The sequence below is a fragment of the Phalacrocorax aristotelis genome, chromosome 9 (genome assembly GCF_949628215.1).
Source record: "Phalacrocorax aristotelis chromosome 9, bGulAri2.1, whole genome shotgun sequence".
Lineage (NCBI taxonomy): Eukaryota > Metazoa > Chordata > Aves > Suliformes > Phalacrocoracidae > Phalacrocorax > Phalacrocorax aristotelis.
In genome coordinates this window covers 20,910,976-20,929,008 of record NC_134284.1, presented here as the reverse complement: position 1 = coordinate 20,929,008, position 18,033 = coordinate 20,910,976, and the positions used below count along the sequence as shown (strand labels likewise).

Below are 18,033 nucleotides of genomic sequence, written 5' to 3'. Positions count from 1 at the left end.
CAGTTTTGGCTGGGGGTTTTCAACTGAGTGTCAAGTGAAGTTGATGTGTATTAAAGCTTCTGATCAACTGTTTTTATTTTCAATAGACTTTAGTTTGATTTGTCTTCAGGGACCTTTCTAAGTATCCAGATGTTGTAATTTTTCCTCAGTTTCACCAGATGATTCAGCTTTGACTCTTTCCATGGAAATCTTCCTGTTCCTAACAGTGATGCTCCTTTTTCTGACAATTGTATTTTAATAGATGGTTTCCCTCTGCAGCTAGTGATGGTATGGGTACATGCTATGAATCTTTACTGTCCAAGTAAAGCAATACTACTTTATTTAGAATTTACTCTGCCTTCAGCTTGATTTGTTTCAGCTGATGATCATCACTTACCTTCCAAGAGAAACTGCATTGGATCTTTGAATGAACTAATTGGAATAAATGGACTAATCAACAAGCATATCTCATCTGTAGAGCTGATCATATTGAAACCCCTTTGTACCTGATAAGACAGAGGCTGCTATTAGGGGTGCTTCAATATTTGTTAACTAGCAAAAAGTGAAGTTCTTCACTGCTTTCACAGAGGCTGTGAGGATTAGAGCCCTCTCCAGGAGGTTCAAGCATATCCCTTAGTGGAGTATTTCTGTGCGCTGCCTGCTTGCTTCTGCGTTCTGCTCCTGCTTCTGTCTCTTCATGCTGCTTTGCTGCTCTCTGTCAGCTGTGCTGGTGCAATCGTTTTAACACATTGACTTACAAAGATGAGGTTTGGAGTCACTTATCTCTTCCTTTTCCATAGCACAGTTATTAAAACCACATCAGTTCCCTAGTCATGTTCATCATGCGTTGTTAAAATAATCCTCCCTTCCAGTCTTACTGCACTGCCACGTCTGCTGCTGTTGCAGAGAAGTTTGACTTCAGGTGTCTTAATTTTATTAGCTATATTAAATATATGAATCTGCTTCTGCATCTTGGCCCTGTTGCTTACTGTCATGAATAGCCTCACTGAGGTGGTGGTACAGTTTGTTTTTCTGTTACAGGTTTTTGGATACTGGGACCCTATGAACTAGTTTTACCTGGGAATCTTTTCAGCCTGCTGATTCCAAAATGTCTTCTAAAGTAAAATTAACAAAAAATAACTTAATTTCAGACTTTTTGCTCTCCTTTTATTTTTACGTGTTGACTTTACCCTTGACAAGAATAAGTAAGAAACTTTATTTTAAAGCCATATTAGTAGCGCAGCCTTTGATCTAGAGGCAGATACTGCCTGACATCAAAAGTACCCTTGATCTCAGCAGGACTGAAATATGGAAATGCCAGGAAGCCTGCAGTAGCAGTATTAAATACACACAAATGTATTGTGGGAAGATTAGAGCAACGGTGTCAGCTGTATATCAGTGCAGTAGGAATGCTCAAAGGAACTAGCCTGGCACTTATAACTTTAAAATAAATTGTGTATTATTAAGTAAATGTTACCATAAATCTGACCTATTACCTCCTTACAATGATTCACTTGTACTCAAGCCTGAAATTACTGCTTAGATTTTATATTATGAAGATGAATACTGGAGAAAGCAGGAACTGGAAAGGATTTTCGTTAGAGCTGTTACATTCCAGGGTTACATGCAAGGCTAAAGAATTTGAGTTGTGCAACTGGGCGCATAATATTTGTTTGCAATGTCATAGTTTGCAGAGGAACAGATCACTGTTTTCAGGTTTTTCTTTCAGCCACCTGTGCTCTAGAAGTATACAGCTTAAATACTGAATGGTGATGGCTGGTCACGGTCCCTCTAAACGTTAGCTCTTCCTCTCTCAGCTGTTCATTCCCATGCTGAGTTCTTCACTCTGGTGTGTTATGGTTGAGTTGGCAGGTCTTTGTTCCTGACCCACAATTGTTTTCTGTTTAAGCTGTATCAGCTATGCTGCCTGCTGCTGCTGCTGAATGGGCTTCTTAAGGAATGCTGAAGCCCAGTCAAGGGCCATTGTCAACTGATGGCTGCAAGAAGCCAAAAATGTAGATGCAGGTTTCAGGCTTCCTAAATTAATGCATTTTGCATGTGGCAGGAGCCATAAGAGAAGAGTAAATTAATTTTCATTGTTTGAGAGAGAAAACATTAAAGAGCTTTTGCCAGAAGTATCAAATGCTTTAAATGCGTAACGATTACCTTACAGTTCTGGCTAAGCGTACAACTTCAAAAATCCAGCTGTTAGTATCTTAGAATGGTTAACAGCTTTATAACTGTTATATCATAAATGAAAATATTTTTAAATAACACAAGATGCATTGTTTTAATCTGCTCCCTAACTTAATATTTCAAATGGCTGGATAATATGCTGTATTGGATTTGACATAACTTAATGAGTTTTCAGTGTGTAAGGATGGTTAGTATAACACAAAATGCTGCCTGACCTAACCTTCAGATCATATTTTAACAGTTAATCTGAAGTACTATAAAGTCATCAGCTTTGTATTTGAATAAAGCAAAAAATAATACTGTATACCTTAACAGTGCTATAATAGTTGTACTTTGAATTCAGCTTTTCCAGGATGGGTGTATGTGAATGTTTAAATTTTTGAGCTTAGAAAATTCAGCAGAGGAATTAAAAATAGCTCAAAAGAGGCACTGAACTTAGCAATAGACTCCAACAGTGTTTGACCACTAATGCCCATTGAGTCCTTCTTGATCTCCAATACTACTTAGGTCTTGTTTTCTTTTCTGCAAAACATTAATGTAGTTTTGCACCTTCATGTAGTCAAAACTTGTGTGCTTCAGAGTTCTAAAATGTAGAAAATAATGTACTTCCAAATTACAGGCTTGGCATCAGTTAATAGTTAACTTAATTGCCTTTTAAAGTTCGGTTTGTTTGGGTTTTGGGGTTTTTTTTAAACAATTTGGGGAGGAAATGGAAAAGAAAAGCACTAAAACTTCAAGAAACCAGAAACCTGTAGCTTTCCTTTAAGATGGAGGACATGGTGCTGCCAGGAGGCAATAAAGATTAATAAACTGGGAAAGTCAGCCTGCATCCAGAAGATGGACGCTGAGCAAGATCCCTTGGTCAGAATACAGTTATAGGAAAATAGAGGTGGTTGGAGTTGCTGCGTACGTGGTAACCAGCTAAGAAGGTGTAGTTTCCTTTTTTCACTATGTAAGTCATCTGATTTGCTCTTACTGTTTTTGTAACGGATATTTTGCCTGCTGCTTTGGAGAACCTAAATTCCTATTGCCATGTCTCGAGTTGTATGAGGTCACTTGAATCTGGCGCAGATTGTTTGGCTGTCAAAAGAAGTACAAAAGCCCTGCCTCCTGCATTAGTCTCCCTGTTTCTGTTCTCTAGGCTGCCAGTAGGCCTGTACTATTAGTGATCTAATGTTGCTGGAAGCAGGATTGACAGAAATTAGTCAACTAGTTCATTGAGTTGCCCCCCAAGCAGCAGTGTGGCAGAAGAGCAGATTATGTAGAGTGTAAGAAAATGACAGTCTGGTTTAATACCACTATACGAGGGGGTCAGCACTGCTCGTGGGCTGCTTTCTAAGGAATCCTTAGCAAGTACAGGACATGTTTGCATCTCTGGGTCTGTAAGGTATGGGAAGGAGGCTGAACAAATGTTGTCTTCCTTTTTTTTTCCCTTTCTCTTCCCATCAGAAGCTTGGTTAGGGCATCAAGGGAGCTCACGCATCAGTGAGACAAGTGTCTCTGGAACTTCCAAATATGGTGCAGTCCAGACTAGCTACAGCTCATACCTCTGAACTGTTCTCTACATGCCAGCAAACTCAAACAGTGTGGATCCTGTTTGCCAGCATGGTTCCTCCTAATGCAGCAATCTTAAGAAAACACTGAATAGCTTCTAGACTCCAGTTCATTGTCAAGATGAATTGTTACTTTTTTTCTTTGCTCCACTAGTTTGCCTAAGTTTAGGGGAAAAGTCTCCATCACAGAATGAGTTAAATCAAGCTAATGATTTTGTAGTAAACCCTTTTGTTTAATTCCACTTTTGTTGACTGTTGAAGGCACTTAATTTGTCTTTAGTAGATCTGTCAACTGTCTTGATAAGACCCCAAGCTACTAGCTAGCATGCTGAACATAGGCTCAGTCTATTTCTGTTTGGAAGGGCTGTGGAACTGCATTTGAGAGAGAAGTGGGTAAGCAGAAAACACTTGTTTTGTAGACGGGGCCTGTTGATATCCAGCAAAAGGAGTGGATGGTATAGCCTTATTCGTCCAAAATGTGATAGTCATCTTTCATTTCTTCAGATTCCAAGTTGAATCTCCTGTCATGATCACAGAAGCTTGTGGTAGGCCACTTCAGGACACTGCAAATAGATCTTGAAAAGGCTGTTGCTGCTTGAGTTATAGGAAATTGGGTTGCCCCAATTTATCTAGATGTTCAGAAACCACTTTATTACCTCATGCTTGCTTCAGAAGAAATACATTTAATAATCCCACAAGTCTGACACATTGCTAAAAATTACTTGGGAAAAGGCCTGTTTCATTTGCTAGGCATCCTAAATGAGCTTTTCACTTGATGATGTCATATTATTGGTAGTTGTTCAATAACTGGACTTGACAGAAGATTTGAGGCTGAGCTGATGCTCTGTTTCTATAAATCAGTATTGCTCAGATCTCTGGAACTGCATTTCTCACAGAAATGTAGTTTTCTGTCTTTGCATAGGGCAGGTGTCCTTATTGTTTCAAAAATAAATGTCAAATGAAATACCATGAATGGCATTCACTTTGAGATAAGTCTCTTTGCCTTTATGGTTTGAGTTTCCTCATGACTGATTTCAGTGAGTGTATTTACATACTGCCTTTGAAATGGAGCAGTCCTTACATGTAATCTTTAGACTTCAGGGTCATGTAACCATCTGCTGAAGTCAGCTTGCACACAAGCAGGATAATTGCATGCAGAAAGTTGTGATACAGTTTATCAGGGCAAGGCTTAGTACCACACAACAGTTGATGCTAAAGAATTGTTTCAAACAACTGTGTTTCTTATTCAGGTAAGCAACGTCTTTTTTAAGCATACTGCACCTAGTTATGGTTAGTTTTCATTCACCATTGTGGGTTTAGTGGTAACGTAACACTTTTCCTTTTTTGACCCCAAAAGGGAAGATAAGAGGGACTCAACATGACAAAGTTAAATAAAATGCCATTAACTGTGTAAGTAAAAAAGTAAGGGAATTGTTAAGTAAAAATGGATACTGAAGTGGAAAGCTTCAGACTTCATTTGCTCATATTTCTGACATATGCTGACATTTCTGACACACAACACCTTTAAGGCAGGTTTTTGGGGTTTTTTTGAGTTTTGGTGTGGTTTTTTTGGGGGGGTGAGTTTTTGTGGTTTGGGATGTTTTTGGTGTGTTGGTTGGGTTTTTGTGAACACTGTTTTTCAGATTCTTTACCAGAGTTTGTTTTGGGTTGTGTTTTTTTTTAAGAATTTAGAGTGAGGTTTATCCTTCAGGCTTTTGGGGAATTCCTTCATCTCAGGCGCAGTTTCTCTAAACATGTACCAAAACCCCAGGAGTGTATTTCAGAGCGGTTCTCATCATCTGCTCTGATCTGTACTAGTGATCATTGGGCTGATGTTCCAAGTGCCTTCGACCAATCTTTGTTGCATGTTCACTGCTCACTTTAGGCTAGTGCTCACCATGCAGGTTAGAGGTCAATATCTACAGTAATCTGTTCTGACTTGAAGTGGTAATAATAATATGTGACCTAATGGTAATAGGTAGCTCTGAGAAGTAAATGCTGTATTACTTCAGTAATGGTAAAGGTGTGTGGAAACATGACACAACACTTACCCCTTGTCAAAAGCAAATGGAGAGTCTAACTTGGGATGAATAGCACAATGCTGCCTTGAATGCATCATTCAGAAATGTGTATGCTTTTGCTAGCCCATCTGTCAGTGGCTGCATTGATATACAGTCTTCCTTTTCTCAGGTGAATCTGGCATGTGAAAAGTCATCCAAGTACTTTAGGAAAGTTTGTTTTAAGTATTGAACTGGTGTAAAATTTATTACTCCTGGGGGGACAGGCGTTATTCTCAAATTCCTTTAGAAAATTGTTTCCAAAACTACGTATATGTTCAGCCTGGAATTTGTTGCAAACATTCTCATTGAGCATTGACTGTATTTATTATATTCACTGTATTTTTTTTATACTCAAGTTTATAAAATTTTAATGGCAGAATATCATTCTCATAATTAATAGGCTGGGCTTTTTTTGCGTATTAAGTAGAAATGTGTTTCGTAGGACAGGTAAATTTATAACTTGCCTCATGTTTAAACTGTTGCTTCGTTGTACTTTCTTCTTTACCTTACTGTTTAAATAACAGCTCCTACTTGAAGTAGCACGTTCACTTGTTACTACTTACTCCTTAATAACTTAACCTTCACATTATTAGTTGCAACAGAAATGGAGTCAATGCTTATATCTATATGCTGGCCTATGTAGAAAAGTCAGATTTTCTTTTAATTGTATTAATTGCTGCTAGTGTGACTTGTGTGCATGCAACCAGTTAAAAAATATGTAGCACCAGGAGAGCCTCTTTGATCTTTGTCTTGACAAACATTAAGATTACTGTGCTAGGCACCTTCTTACTCAGCTTCATCCAAGAGTTCAGTAATGAGATACAGTTCTCTAAACAACTGTCAAAGTTTAGTTTTTAAATATCCTTGAAACTGAGAGAAAAATGATGATGTATAAAAAGTAAAATACTTGCAGCGTAAGCATGTTGCTCTGAACTGTCTGGGGACCTCTCATGGACACAAGCACAGCTGTATTTTTGTGGCTGTAGTGGGTTGAGACTGGAACATATAATTCTAGAATAGGATTTTTTTATTATTAAATTGTTATCTCGATAGTACAAATAGAAATAGTATTCTGTGTATACGTAAACCAGCTGTATAAATGAAATCAGCAAAGTGTTGTTGGAGTCTTCAAAGTTATCAACATTATGGTACCATCTGTCTTAACTCAGTAACCCCAAGTACCCATGTTTTCAGCCCACCCATGGTAGGTCTGCCCTCACTTCTTCCATATTTGCTCCATCTCCCTTCGGGAAACTTAAACTTCCCATCTCTTCTTAGAGGAGACATGTACTCTGTGAAAGAGTAAATCCTAATGCAGCAGTGGGTACAAAGAAACTGTAGCAGGCTCACCATGAGTCAGAATAACTGCCTTTGGATGCTTCACTTTCTGCTTCCCTGTCAGAGGAGGTGCTTCCTGTCCTGGCACCCTCTGTGCCTTGCTTGACAGGGAGGCCAGGGTGGTGGCCTAGGGCAACCATCCGCTGCTTCCTGCCTTCTCTGCAAGTCAGAAAATAATGCTTTGCTGCCCTTCTCCTGTGCTGAGTAGCTGAGTACTAAGAGTATGTCACAGGTTTTGTTTCTGCTCTTCTCTATGGTCTGTCTCAGAGGGTCTGCCTGCAAAGTGATACGGATGAAAATCCCACCTCTGTTATGGTTTATAGGCTTCTGTGAAGCTGCTCTAAATTATAGTGACTCAAATTCAAAGCTGCAACTTCCAAATGTGTTAAATGGTCAGGCAATGTATATTAACCAAAGGAGATTCTAGTAGGGCTGAACTAGCTTTTTAGTTGTTCATCCAGGCATGCCAGCAGACATGATTTTTCATGTGCCTTTAAAAGGTAAATGACTGCAGAGTTGAAATCCTAAACCACAATTAAAATTATTATACTTCTGGTTAGAATTTAATCCCATTTGCAACCTTAGTCTGTAGGGCACTCTGTGTTTACTCTCACTGGGAGTCATATAACCATTTATATTACAGATCTAGCCATATGTATTATTCCTTCAGCATCAAAGTGCCTCTAACAATATAATTAATTTTGCTTTTGTTTCCTAGGCTGTGAAGATATTATTGCTGAGAGCATCTCACTAGACACTTTAATTGCCATTCTGAAGTGGAGCTCTCAGCCATACGGTTCCAAGTGGGTACATCGTCAAGCGCTACATTTCCTCTGTGAGGAGTTTACCCAGGTCATGGCTTCAGATGTCTTCTATGAACTCAGCAAGGACCACCTGCTCACAGCTATTCAGTCTGACTATTTACAGGTAACCTGCAATGCAGAACAGAGCTGGTCCTGCTTGAAGCAGAATATGCTATACCATTACGAGAAGCACTTGTGAGTAGCTCATTTTAACTTGTAGGCAAGAGTGGGTTTGTATGCACACTAAGCATTCCTTTATAATATGTAAAAAATGAAATTGAAGTAGTGATTAAGAAAACTATTTTGTTCTTGGCTTGTAACACAACCCAAACTCGTGGTATATGCTATCGCTTAGAAGCCTAATAATAGTTTAGAAATGGCTGCAATGTGTTTTAAATTAAGCATTTCTGAACCGAACATTTGCCTTGCATGTTCAAGTGTTTTATAAAAATTACATTGTGGTAGTAGTTTTGCCATAACAACATACGTCCTAGTTGGGGGCAGTGGGAGCTAATAAACTAGTAATAGTTTGGAAAACTTAATATATTTTTTTAGGGGAGATACAGAAATACCTTTTCTGACAAGCATTACAGAATTTCTTTTTTTGTGACTTTCCTTCAGTGATTGTGTGGTTTTAGGGAGAGGTAACTATACTGACCAATAGAAAGCTTGTGGATTTTTTGCTGCCATTTCCCTTCAGGGGAGATATCTTTATAATGATGCCAGCCTTTTATAGCTTCAAGACAACTGGATTTTTTTTTTTATTTTATCTGTCCCAATCTTACCCTTTTTTTAAAATATGAAGTGTTAAGAGATTTGAAGTGTTTTTTGAAAAAAAAGTTTTATTGACTTTAAACACTTCAGGAATTACAGAAACAGTATAGTTGATATTCCATGAGAGTGTGTATTATGAATAAATTTCCTACCCTAGTTGTTAAGAAATTAGGTAGATAAATTTTTCAGTACATTATTTTTTTTTCCTCAAAATGTTGTATGGTTAGAATGTGTATACAGATATGAACAAAGTAAAGTTGTTTTGTAGTATACTGAAAATAGTTCTTTTCACCTAGATTATAATTTAGTTGGTTTGATTTTCATAGCTTTCCACACTGTGCAGGTGCTGTATTTGTAATGTTAAACAAGTGATCCAAACACCCAGTGTTAGAACAGCCCCTTTTACTTTCTAGACAAAATTTTTTCCTTCTGTAGAAAAAAGTTTTTTTCCCTTTTAGGGATTCAGTAAGTAGTGACATGAATCTAGAAGTCATGGTGGTGATATACAGGTAGTCCTACCTTAAAATATTTGGAAGAAGTGGTCTAGCAGATCATAAAGTAGAAATACTGTTTTGCTCTTGGTACAGTTGTGTTTCTTTATTGGTGTAAGACCTCTGTATGAGACTTTTGTGTGTGTGTGCGTGTGATATTAAACTAAGCATATAGAGATTGCTAACTTTCTCTTTCTACCAGGCAAGTGAACAAGATATTCTTAAATACCTGATTAAATGGGGAGAACACCAGTTGATGAAGAGAATAGCAGATCGAGGTAAGGATCCTTTAAACCACACAGTACTAAAACAAATCAAAATGTATGGCAGTTCTTTCTTGAAGGTAATCTGTAACTTAAGGAAATTTTATCTAGTTGGTTTGTAGTGTGGTCAAAACTAAATAATTGCACTTTTTAAAAAAGCTTTTGTTCTCTAAAAAATGAGAACGGTGGTGTTCTGAGGGAGCTGGGATTGTTTAGCCTCAAGAAGAAAAGGCTTAGGGGGGATCTTAGCAAAGTCTATAAATATCTAATGGCAGGAAGCAAAGAAAATAGTCACAGTCTTGTCTTGGCACCCAGGACAGGATTAGAGGCAATGAGGCATTAACTGAAATGCAGGAAATTCTGTTTAAACACAAGAAACTGTGAAGGTGGTCAGACACTGGAACAGGCTGTCCAAGTAGATATGTGGTCTCCATCTTCTGAGGCATTCAAAATCCAACATTGTTGTGGGCAGCCTGCTCTACCCTGCCTGGGGAGGTGTGGGGAGCGGGTGGTGGCTGTGGCCGGACCAAACTTCTAGAGGTCCTTTCAAACCTCTGCGATTGTCTGATTTTTAAGTCTGGTTGATTTCCTGTTGTCTCAGAATTTTTTTCTCATAATTAATTCATCAAATAAAAAAAAAACCCTGCAGTATCTTTTACTTTCCTGTACTCATGCAGGCTTCTCACAGTAGTCTTATTCTTAGTTCACTGTGTCAGCCTTTCACTTTGGTTTGAGTATGTTTCTCTCACAGAAATCTGTCGTGGTGAGAAACAAGCCATCAAGTGGCATCCGTGTTTTTCCTAAAGTAGATGTAAATGTGTTTTTATTAACTCGGATGCATATTTTTGCTACGGGGGTAACTTCAAGGGCAATCTCACATGTCGGATGTGGGAAGTAGATTAAATATATACTTCTCAAATAACAAATGCAAATAGCTTGTATGTCATCCCCACCACAAAGGATCAATCAGATAGTACAATGAGAGGAACAGAAAGGGAGGAACCTGCCTATGTGAAAATAGAGCAGTGCTGGACATGTTTTTGAAATCCACTGTTATTACTTGAGGTACAGCTGCTTTGTCATGTATGTGTTGTATGAAATGCAACAAGAAGTCAGTTAAAATATGTGCTTTTAGTGACCTGAGTAAGTATTAACCTTCTATCTTCAAGACAAGGTTTTCTAAGTGTTTGTCTTAAGGCACATCGGAACATAACGCAGCCAGTTAAACAGTAACAGACCTGGACTGAGGGAGAGGCTGCTCATTTGGAGTAATTGTGCAGCTTCCTGGTCTGTGGTGGTCACTAAGTAAACAGCTCATTTCTCTTTCCTGGGGTCATCAGGTAACATAATCAAAAGGAGAAATAAAAGCTATACCAAATTCTGTCAGATTAGGGCCAAATTTGAGAAATTTAGACCAAATTACTAGACTAGTGACGCACCTGATTTTGCAGCTCTGAATATGTGGTGGTGTCAGTCAAATACCAGAAAGCATTAGAAATTATAATGGGCTGTGGCCAAAACTTAAGCTGCCTGTACTGAATGGAGGGTGGGTATGTTTGACAGGTTTCCTCAAAGTGAAGTTAATCAAAGTCAGGTTGGGCACAATAGCTAAAATACAGGTGAAGGTGGTTAGGGACGGAGAATGACCTGAGTGTGTCATATGTGTCATATATTGTCATCTTGCAGTCTCTAGGAAGACACCCACTCTTGGCATAAATAGGTATCCTGTGACCATGAGAGCACTTTGAATGGGCTTGACATAGCTGTTACAAGGATGGCTTACATGAGACTAGAATAGTTTATCCCAGTGATCTCTTCAGGCCTTAATTGTAGAAAACGTGTTTCTGAAAACTGCTGGGGAAAGGGTGAGGAGCTGTAGGGGGAGAGCCTTTGGGGAAACCACTAGCAGTGAGGCACGGAAGTTCTCACAGCATAGCTCGAGGTAGAGCTTTATAAATGATTACCCCAAACACTACTTCTGTGTTTTCTCCCTGGCTTATGCTTTGAAACTGACACCTGTGCAAATAGCCCATGCTTGCATAAAGTGAACCTGACTGCTGATGTGTCATGCCAGATTTTAAGGCACTGCTGATTTATTTTAAAATTGTACTTTACTTTTCTATAACTTTCCATAAGCCCTGTAACTCCTGCTTTCCTAGTTAAACTTTTTGATGTGAATTTATTATTTTTTGTCCCTTCCCCCAGAGCCTAATTTACTGAGTGGTACTGCTCACAGTGTGAACAAAAGAGGTGTGAAGAGGAGAGATCTTGACATTGAGGAGCTGAGAGAGATCCTGTCTCCACTTTTACCTTTTGTCCGCATTGAGCACATTTTGCCCATGAATAGTGAAGTACTGAGTGATGCAGTAAGTCAGTAATCTCGTACAAATATTATCTCTGGATTCTTTGTGTTTCAGATTCTACAATGTTCAGGTGTTTTGGGGTCTTTTTGAGGATAGCTCCTAAAATGTTGTCACTCAGAGGAATATGTGTATAACTTTTTCTGGTTAAATTTTCTATACTTTATCAGAAGGCTAAAGAAAAATCAGTGGTGCAAGGATTTGGTATAAGAAATGCATTTCTTGCAAGCTTTTCCCATTTTTATATTTTAAAAACAATGAAACTCTTTCTTGATTCTTAAAGATGAAGAGAGGCCTGATTAGTACTCCTCCTTCAGACATGCTACCAACATCAGAAGGTGGAAAGTCAAATGCCTGGCTGCGGCAAAAAAATGCTGGAATATATGTGCGGCCAAGACTGTTCTCACCGTATGTGGAGGAGGCTAAGGTAATAATCATTAACAATTGAGTATTGTTAATCTGGAGTCATCAGGGGGTTCTGTAAACAGGGAAAGATTTTTGGTATGTTTTGTCTCTCTTTGCATGTACTGGCCTAAAATACTAACATTTTCAATTTAACAAGACTTACAAGATTGATCATCAGGCTCAAGTCTCTAGAACTGATCAGAAAAATTTCAACAAAATTTTTTTTTGTCGAAATTGAAATGTTTGCGAGACAGATCTTGATGAAATTCCACCGGAAACAAAGCAGCGTTCTGAGGGAAACCTCCCTGGTTTCCAGCCAGTTTGCCGGCCCAGCTCCTCGGCAGCCCACCTGGCAGGCGGATGGCAAGGTGAGAGCCTGAGAGTCCCAGTTTGCAGCTAGTCAGCAACCTTGGTGCCAGGTCTTTCAGGCTCCCCAGCTCCCACTAGAGCTGGGTGGAGAGCTACTATTCCACTAGGCAGAGGACTCTGATATTTCATCGTGTTTGAATCAGAATGTATCCAAAATTCTTTTGATCCTCCGCAGAATGGAATAAACACTGTGATTCTGTGAAAGTTGACTCAAGTCCTTTGTGTTCTGCTCAAGCAGTAGCTTCCCTATTTAATATTTTGCATGAGGACTGTCAAACTGAAGATCTTGTAGTATCTCTGATGGTGACGTTTGGTGACAGGGTGGAGATGGCTCTGTGTGGGGCAGGAACATGCCACATTGTTTGACAGAATGGGACCCTTGTAGGTCGCTAACTGATGACACCACTTAACGCAGCTCTGACTTAGGTCAAGAGCTTGTGAGTCCCAGCAGTGCAGGTGACTGCAGAATAAGAGGATTAGGCGAGGCTGTGCACACCCACATCGCCTACAAACTCTGACTACTACTCTGGTGAATTCAGAGCTTTTGCCCTGTGCCTAAGAAAGTATTTTCAAAGTCGTGTTGACATCCCCTCTGAGGGGAGGGGAGAAATAAAACTACTATGTATTTTGGCCACAAAGGTTAGAGAGCACCAGGTGGCACATAAGCAGCAAAGGAAGACTAGCCAGTTTTATCTTTGTATCTTGGATTGTTAAAACTAACAAAAATATGTTAAAGAATGTGATAAAAGCTTTGGCTCTTTAGTTTTCAGGTATATGGTATGGGAGTGCTTTAGTAGTAACCTTAAAGTAAAAAGTGCATTTTAATTTTTTTTTTTTCCTCTGTCAGGAATCCTACTGTTTCTATTAGTTTCATATTGTGCTGTTAATATTAAAAGCACTATTAGCTGTTTAACCTTAGAGGGAGGACTCATTATCTGGTAACTATACTGTTATTCATAGCTTAATTACTGTCCAATGCAAAAATTGCAGAGGAGTGATTTCTGCTTGGGTGGTTTTGTGCTGTTTTGGGGTTTTTTTTACTCCTCTGTTAGCCCCCCTTTTTTTTTTTTTTCAATAAATCCATTTACCCATAAATGAGAATCTTAAAAGGGTATACATAAATCCCTTTCTAGTCTTTAAGACATCTGAGAGAAGCACATTTCATTTTCAGACTAGTGCCTTCTGTTCAGTGGCACAGAGAGTTGAGACCTATAGGTGGTAATTGTCAGAGACAGAGTCCAGAGGGTCTGGCCTCAAGAAGGTTTACCTCCAATCTGGCAAGTATAAAATAAACAAAGCAACCTTCCCAAACTTTATTCACCTGCCTGCTTTTAGCTCTGAAAATCAACTCTGATAATGACTGGAAAATGGAATAAGAAAATGTTGTGGAAAAGCCAAATACTGTTTGGGACCTGGAAAAGTTATGGTTTAGATGTTGCTAGACTTGTGGCCTCGGGACTGCGTTTGCAGCAGCTCCCGGTGGGTATGTGTGCGCAGTGACTTCATGAGGGCTCTAATGGCTGTCGTTGCAGTCAGTACTGGATGAGATGATGGTGGAGCAAACCGATCTTGTTCGTTTGCGGATGGTCCGAATGTCCAATGTGCCCGACACCCTTTACATGGTAAACAACGCAGTGCCGCAGTGCTGTCATATGATTACCCACCAGCAAGTTAGCACTAACCAGTCCAGTCCTCCTTCAGTTATAGCCAATGAGATCCCAGGTAAGGCTGCTGGATCACTTGCAATGCTGATTAATCTCGTGAGTGGGTGGGGGCTTGGGGCAGGGGAGAGGGTATGTGAATTATTGAATATTATGATTTCTTCAGACAGTAGTACTGCACTACTTGGGCTTCTTCCTACTCAGTGTTAGTCCCCTTTGCTTTGATCTACTCTGAAGACATTAACTATTTTTGGATGGTGTAATAAGTAGTTAGAAAGTAAGCTACTAGAGGGAGTAGTATTTTAACCTGCTTCAGCTGAGCAATTTGAAAAACCTTGGACTAGTTAAACTTACTGTACAACATTTGCTGGAGCCTGGCTCTCTGTTCTCAGAGTGGTTCTTAGTTTTGCACTTACCCATTTTGGATGACTGGTTGATCCAGAAGGCTGGAAAATGGCAAAATACCAATTTCTCCATCACTCCCCGTTTCCCATTTCATAAGCTCTTTGTATATCAATTATGTCTCCATTAAGTCAACTGTGTTGAAAGGAAATAGATAAACTGTTCTTACAGATGCAAGAGCCAAGACATTTAAGTTGAGGTGTCAGGAAGATTTGAAGCAGTGTTTGGTTAAACACTGCAGTAAGCTTTTTCTAGTGAGGTTTGTGGAATGGTTGTGATCTATTTGTTTCTTGTGATTCAGGAAAAGACTTGATAAAGCCTAAAAGGCGCTCCTGAAAACTTCTGTAATTTGATAAAAGTACTAATTGTTTGTTTAGAAACTTACAGCTCTGGCATCTGAGCAGCACACTGCAGTACTCAGACTTTTTTCCCCCACTCTACAGAAAAGCATAAATATACTCACCATGAATTGAATGTAAAGTATTTAATCATACAATGTGACTGATAAAAACAAAGATTGAGCAAAGTGTTCTTTCTCAGCTTCTTTGGAAACTGATTCTCAAAGATCTGCAGTGTTTTGCAAAAGTTCTCGTGTTCTAAAAAAATCCGGCTCTGTTGGCAAACGTGAGACATCTTGACCAATCTAAAACTCCACTACAGCTCGGTTCTCTACAACTTAATATATAGGAATTACTGCCAGCCCTTTGATTTGGTCATGGGTGTGAGCTGTAGGCCTAGCCAGTAGTTGGAGCGCAGGTATTGTGTCCTGGTAACTGCCTGCTTTGCTTAGTTCTGTAATTATGCAAAACAATTGATTGTTTTGCCAATACTTTGTGCTAGGAAGGGTGATGGAGCCCAGTTCATTTGAGAAGATTTTAGGCGTGTACCAAACCTATAGCTTGTATAGGAATCCATCCCAAAGCAAAGATGGAGCACAGGAACTGCTAGAGGGAGAGCTGGACATCATCGCCTCCGAGCCCTTTAAGCTGGGCTCTTAGAACAGGGTGTTCTTTACAGCTTAGGTATTCTCCATCTGTTGCTTGCATCTTCCTTGTACCCACTGCCTGTGGACTATATTTGTATAAAATCTATTGGCAGCATATCTTGGTGCTCTTCTTGCAACACTGTAGTGAAATGAGTTCAACCTCTGCTGAAGTCTGTTCTACTTTGAGGCTAGGTTCTGCAGGTAACTGGGTTTCCTTATGCATTTTCTAGTTTCAGTCTGAATTAGAAATTCTGCGACTGACTTGAGCGAATTGTACTTTTATATATAATCTCTCTTCCATGTGTTTCACATGAATAATAGTAAAAAAACAAAAAACAAAAACCACCAAGGGTTTAAGATAGCACTCTTTCTTTAAAAACTTAGATGATTTTTATGCTTACTAGTTTGGAGAACTGCCTCAAACCTCTCTAAAATCTTCTTTTCAGTGTTAACAAAATGCTCATTGTAGCTAAACACCTGGCTGCTAGAAGAGGAGTTTTTCAGAACAGTTGAAGTGTGTGGAGGGTGGTGCAGAAGATTTATTTCCAAGCCTTGAAGACTGACTAGAGTTGATGGGGCTTGGGGTTCCCCTCCCCCCCCCCCCCCCCCAGTACAGGAACTCAATTTGGGAGGAAAATATTTTACACTACTTAGACTTGTCTTTCGTGTACCAGTGTAAACTTTGTGAAATTGGGACCAGCTGTAGCTGCATGGTGTTGGGTTTTCTCCTTCTCTATGATGCCAATGACTTTTCACACTGTTCTTGCTGTCTGACCCATTTAATTTTTATGAGCTTTCATTATGGACATCTGGTAATGATAATATATAACACTTGTAAAGCTGGTCAAGGATCAGATGCCAGGACTTACATATTCAGAGATCTGTATTTGTCTCCTTTTATGATATGCACGTTTTCCTGAGGACAGAAAGACCACAGAGAAGTATCATTCATCATCAAACAGCAGCAAAAAGTGGCATGAGAAAGTTTTGCAACAGTATAAATACTCCAAATTATACATTATTTCCTTCTGGAAAGTTGTTTTTGTTTTTAATTATTTCAATATGGCTGCATAAAATAACATGACTTTAACAGGTTTATGTTGGCTTACAATTTGTGTCTTTTTTTTTTTTTTAGAATGTTCTTTCTGTAGTTACATACTGGTATTATGGTGTTGTGATTATGGTCTTGTGATTATAGAATTCCAATAGAAGTATGAAGTGTATGCCAGAAAAATCAATGAATTCTTGGCCTGTAGAATTCATGAGGGAACACTCAGTTGTTATTTAAGATATCCTGCCCCCACCTCAAATCATAAAATTCCTGCATCATAAGGAGTTTACAAAGAAGGCTGTATTTGTGGTTTGCTCTAGCAGAAGCTGGAAAAGCGGTATACGTCTTTACCATTTGTATGACATGTGTTGTCCCATGTGCCTTAATGGTGCTTCAAGGAACATGTGTAAATCGAACTGTTCTTGGCAGAATGCTGCTTAAAAAAAAAAGCCAAGTCAGCCTGATGATAGATTTTTCCTTCAGAATTAAATCTAACCATTGCAATCAAATGTACTGTCTCGCAGTTCAAAAAGTGATCTGTATCCCCCTTCCATTCTCTATCATCCTTCCAGTTCCCAATCTCCTCATTGTAAAAGAGATGATCAAACGGCTGCAGGAGCTGCGTCATACTGAGCAAGTGCAAAGAGCGTACGCTCTCAATTGTGGAGAAGGCGCCACAGTCAGCTATGAGATTCAGATTCGTGTGCTGCGGGAATTCGGACTTTCTGACGCTGCTGCTGAACTTTTGCAGGTATGAAAAATTGCTGTAGAAGACCACAAATTCTTTGAATTTGTTCTGCTCGTGAATTGACTTGAATGTGTAACTGCAGTAAGAACTGCTTTGTGTGTGCACATGCAGATGTAAAAATGCTTTGAAATGCCTGCATAACTTTAGAACTGTCTAAGCGCAAAGTACAGTGGGACTGTTGCATTTGATTTATGTGATTTTATAAATGTGTAAGTGCAATGTACTTACAATGTTACTGCCACAAATTTTTTGGACAAAAAAAATGTGCCAAAGAGGCAGTTGATGAAAATAGTCAAACCATAACTAGAAATCTAGATTGATTTATTCTTGAATCGGGGAGGAGATAAAGTCCTAACTGATAACGGTAGATCTGCATAGCACGCATCAGGACTGGGAAGGTGGAAATCCTGCTTCTGTTTGTATGCTGCTGATAAAGCAAATGCGTTTATTGGTCAACTTATTTACCCAGTGAATGTGATACTTCCTGTTGTCTTGTTTTTAAAAAGAAAATCTGTATTCCTTGATAGCTGTAATCCACTCAAAGTGTTGGTGAGGTTTTAGGTGGCACAACTATCCTGTTACAGTACTAGCAGAT

General features: G+C 39.2%; 1 protein-coding gene across 10 annotated transcripts in view; it reads left to right on the top strand.

The window, feature by feature from the left end:
• BTBD7 (BTB domain containing 7) overlaps nucleotides 1–18,033 on the top strand; it is a 55,339-nt gene that overhangs the window by 30,107 nt on the left and 7,199 nt on the right. For 9 of the 10 annotated variants that reach the window (XM_075103761.1, XM_075103759.1, XM_075103762.1 and 6 more), the window contains 7 exons: nucleotides 7,845–8,053; nucleotides 9,397–9,472; nucleotides 11,663–11,823; nucleotides 12,101–12,244; nucleotides 12,477–12,590; nucleotides 14,124–14,313; nucleotides 17,263–17,441. In XM_075103761.1, coding sequence (XP_074959862.1) covers nucleotides 7,845–8,053; nucleotides 9,397–9,472; nucleotides 11,663–11,823; nucleotides 12,101–12,244; nucleotides 12,477–12,590; nucleotides 14,124–14,313; nucleotides 17,263–17,441 — 1,073 coding nt within the window. The remainder of the gene's footprint in view (nucleotides 1–7,844; nucleotides 8,054–9,396; nucleotides 9,473–11,662; nucleotides 11,824–12,100; nucleotides 12,245–12,476; nucleotides 12,591–14,123; nucleotides 14,314–17,262; nucleotides 17,442–18,033) is intronic. The other variant, XM_075103767.1, reaches the window with a different exon arrangement.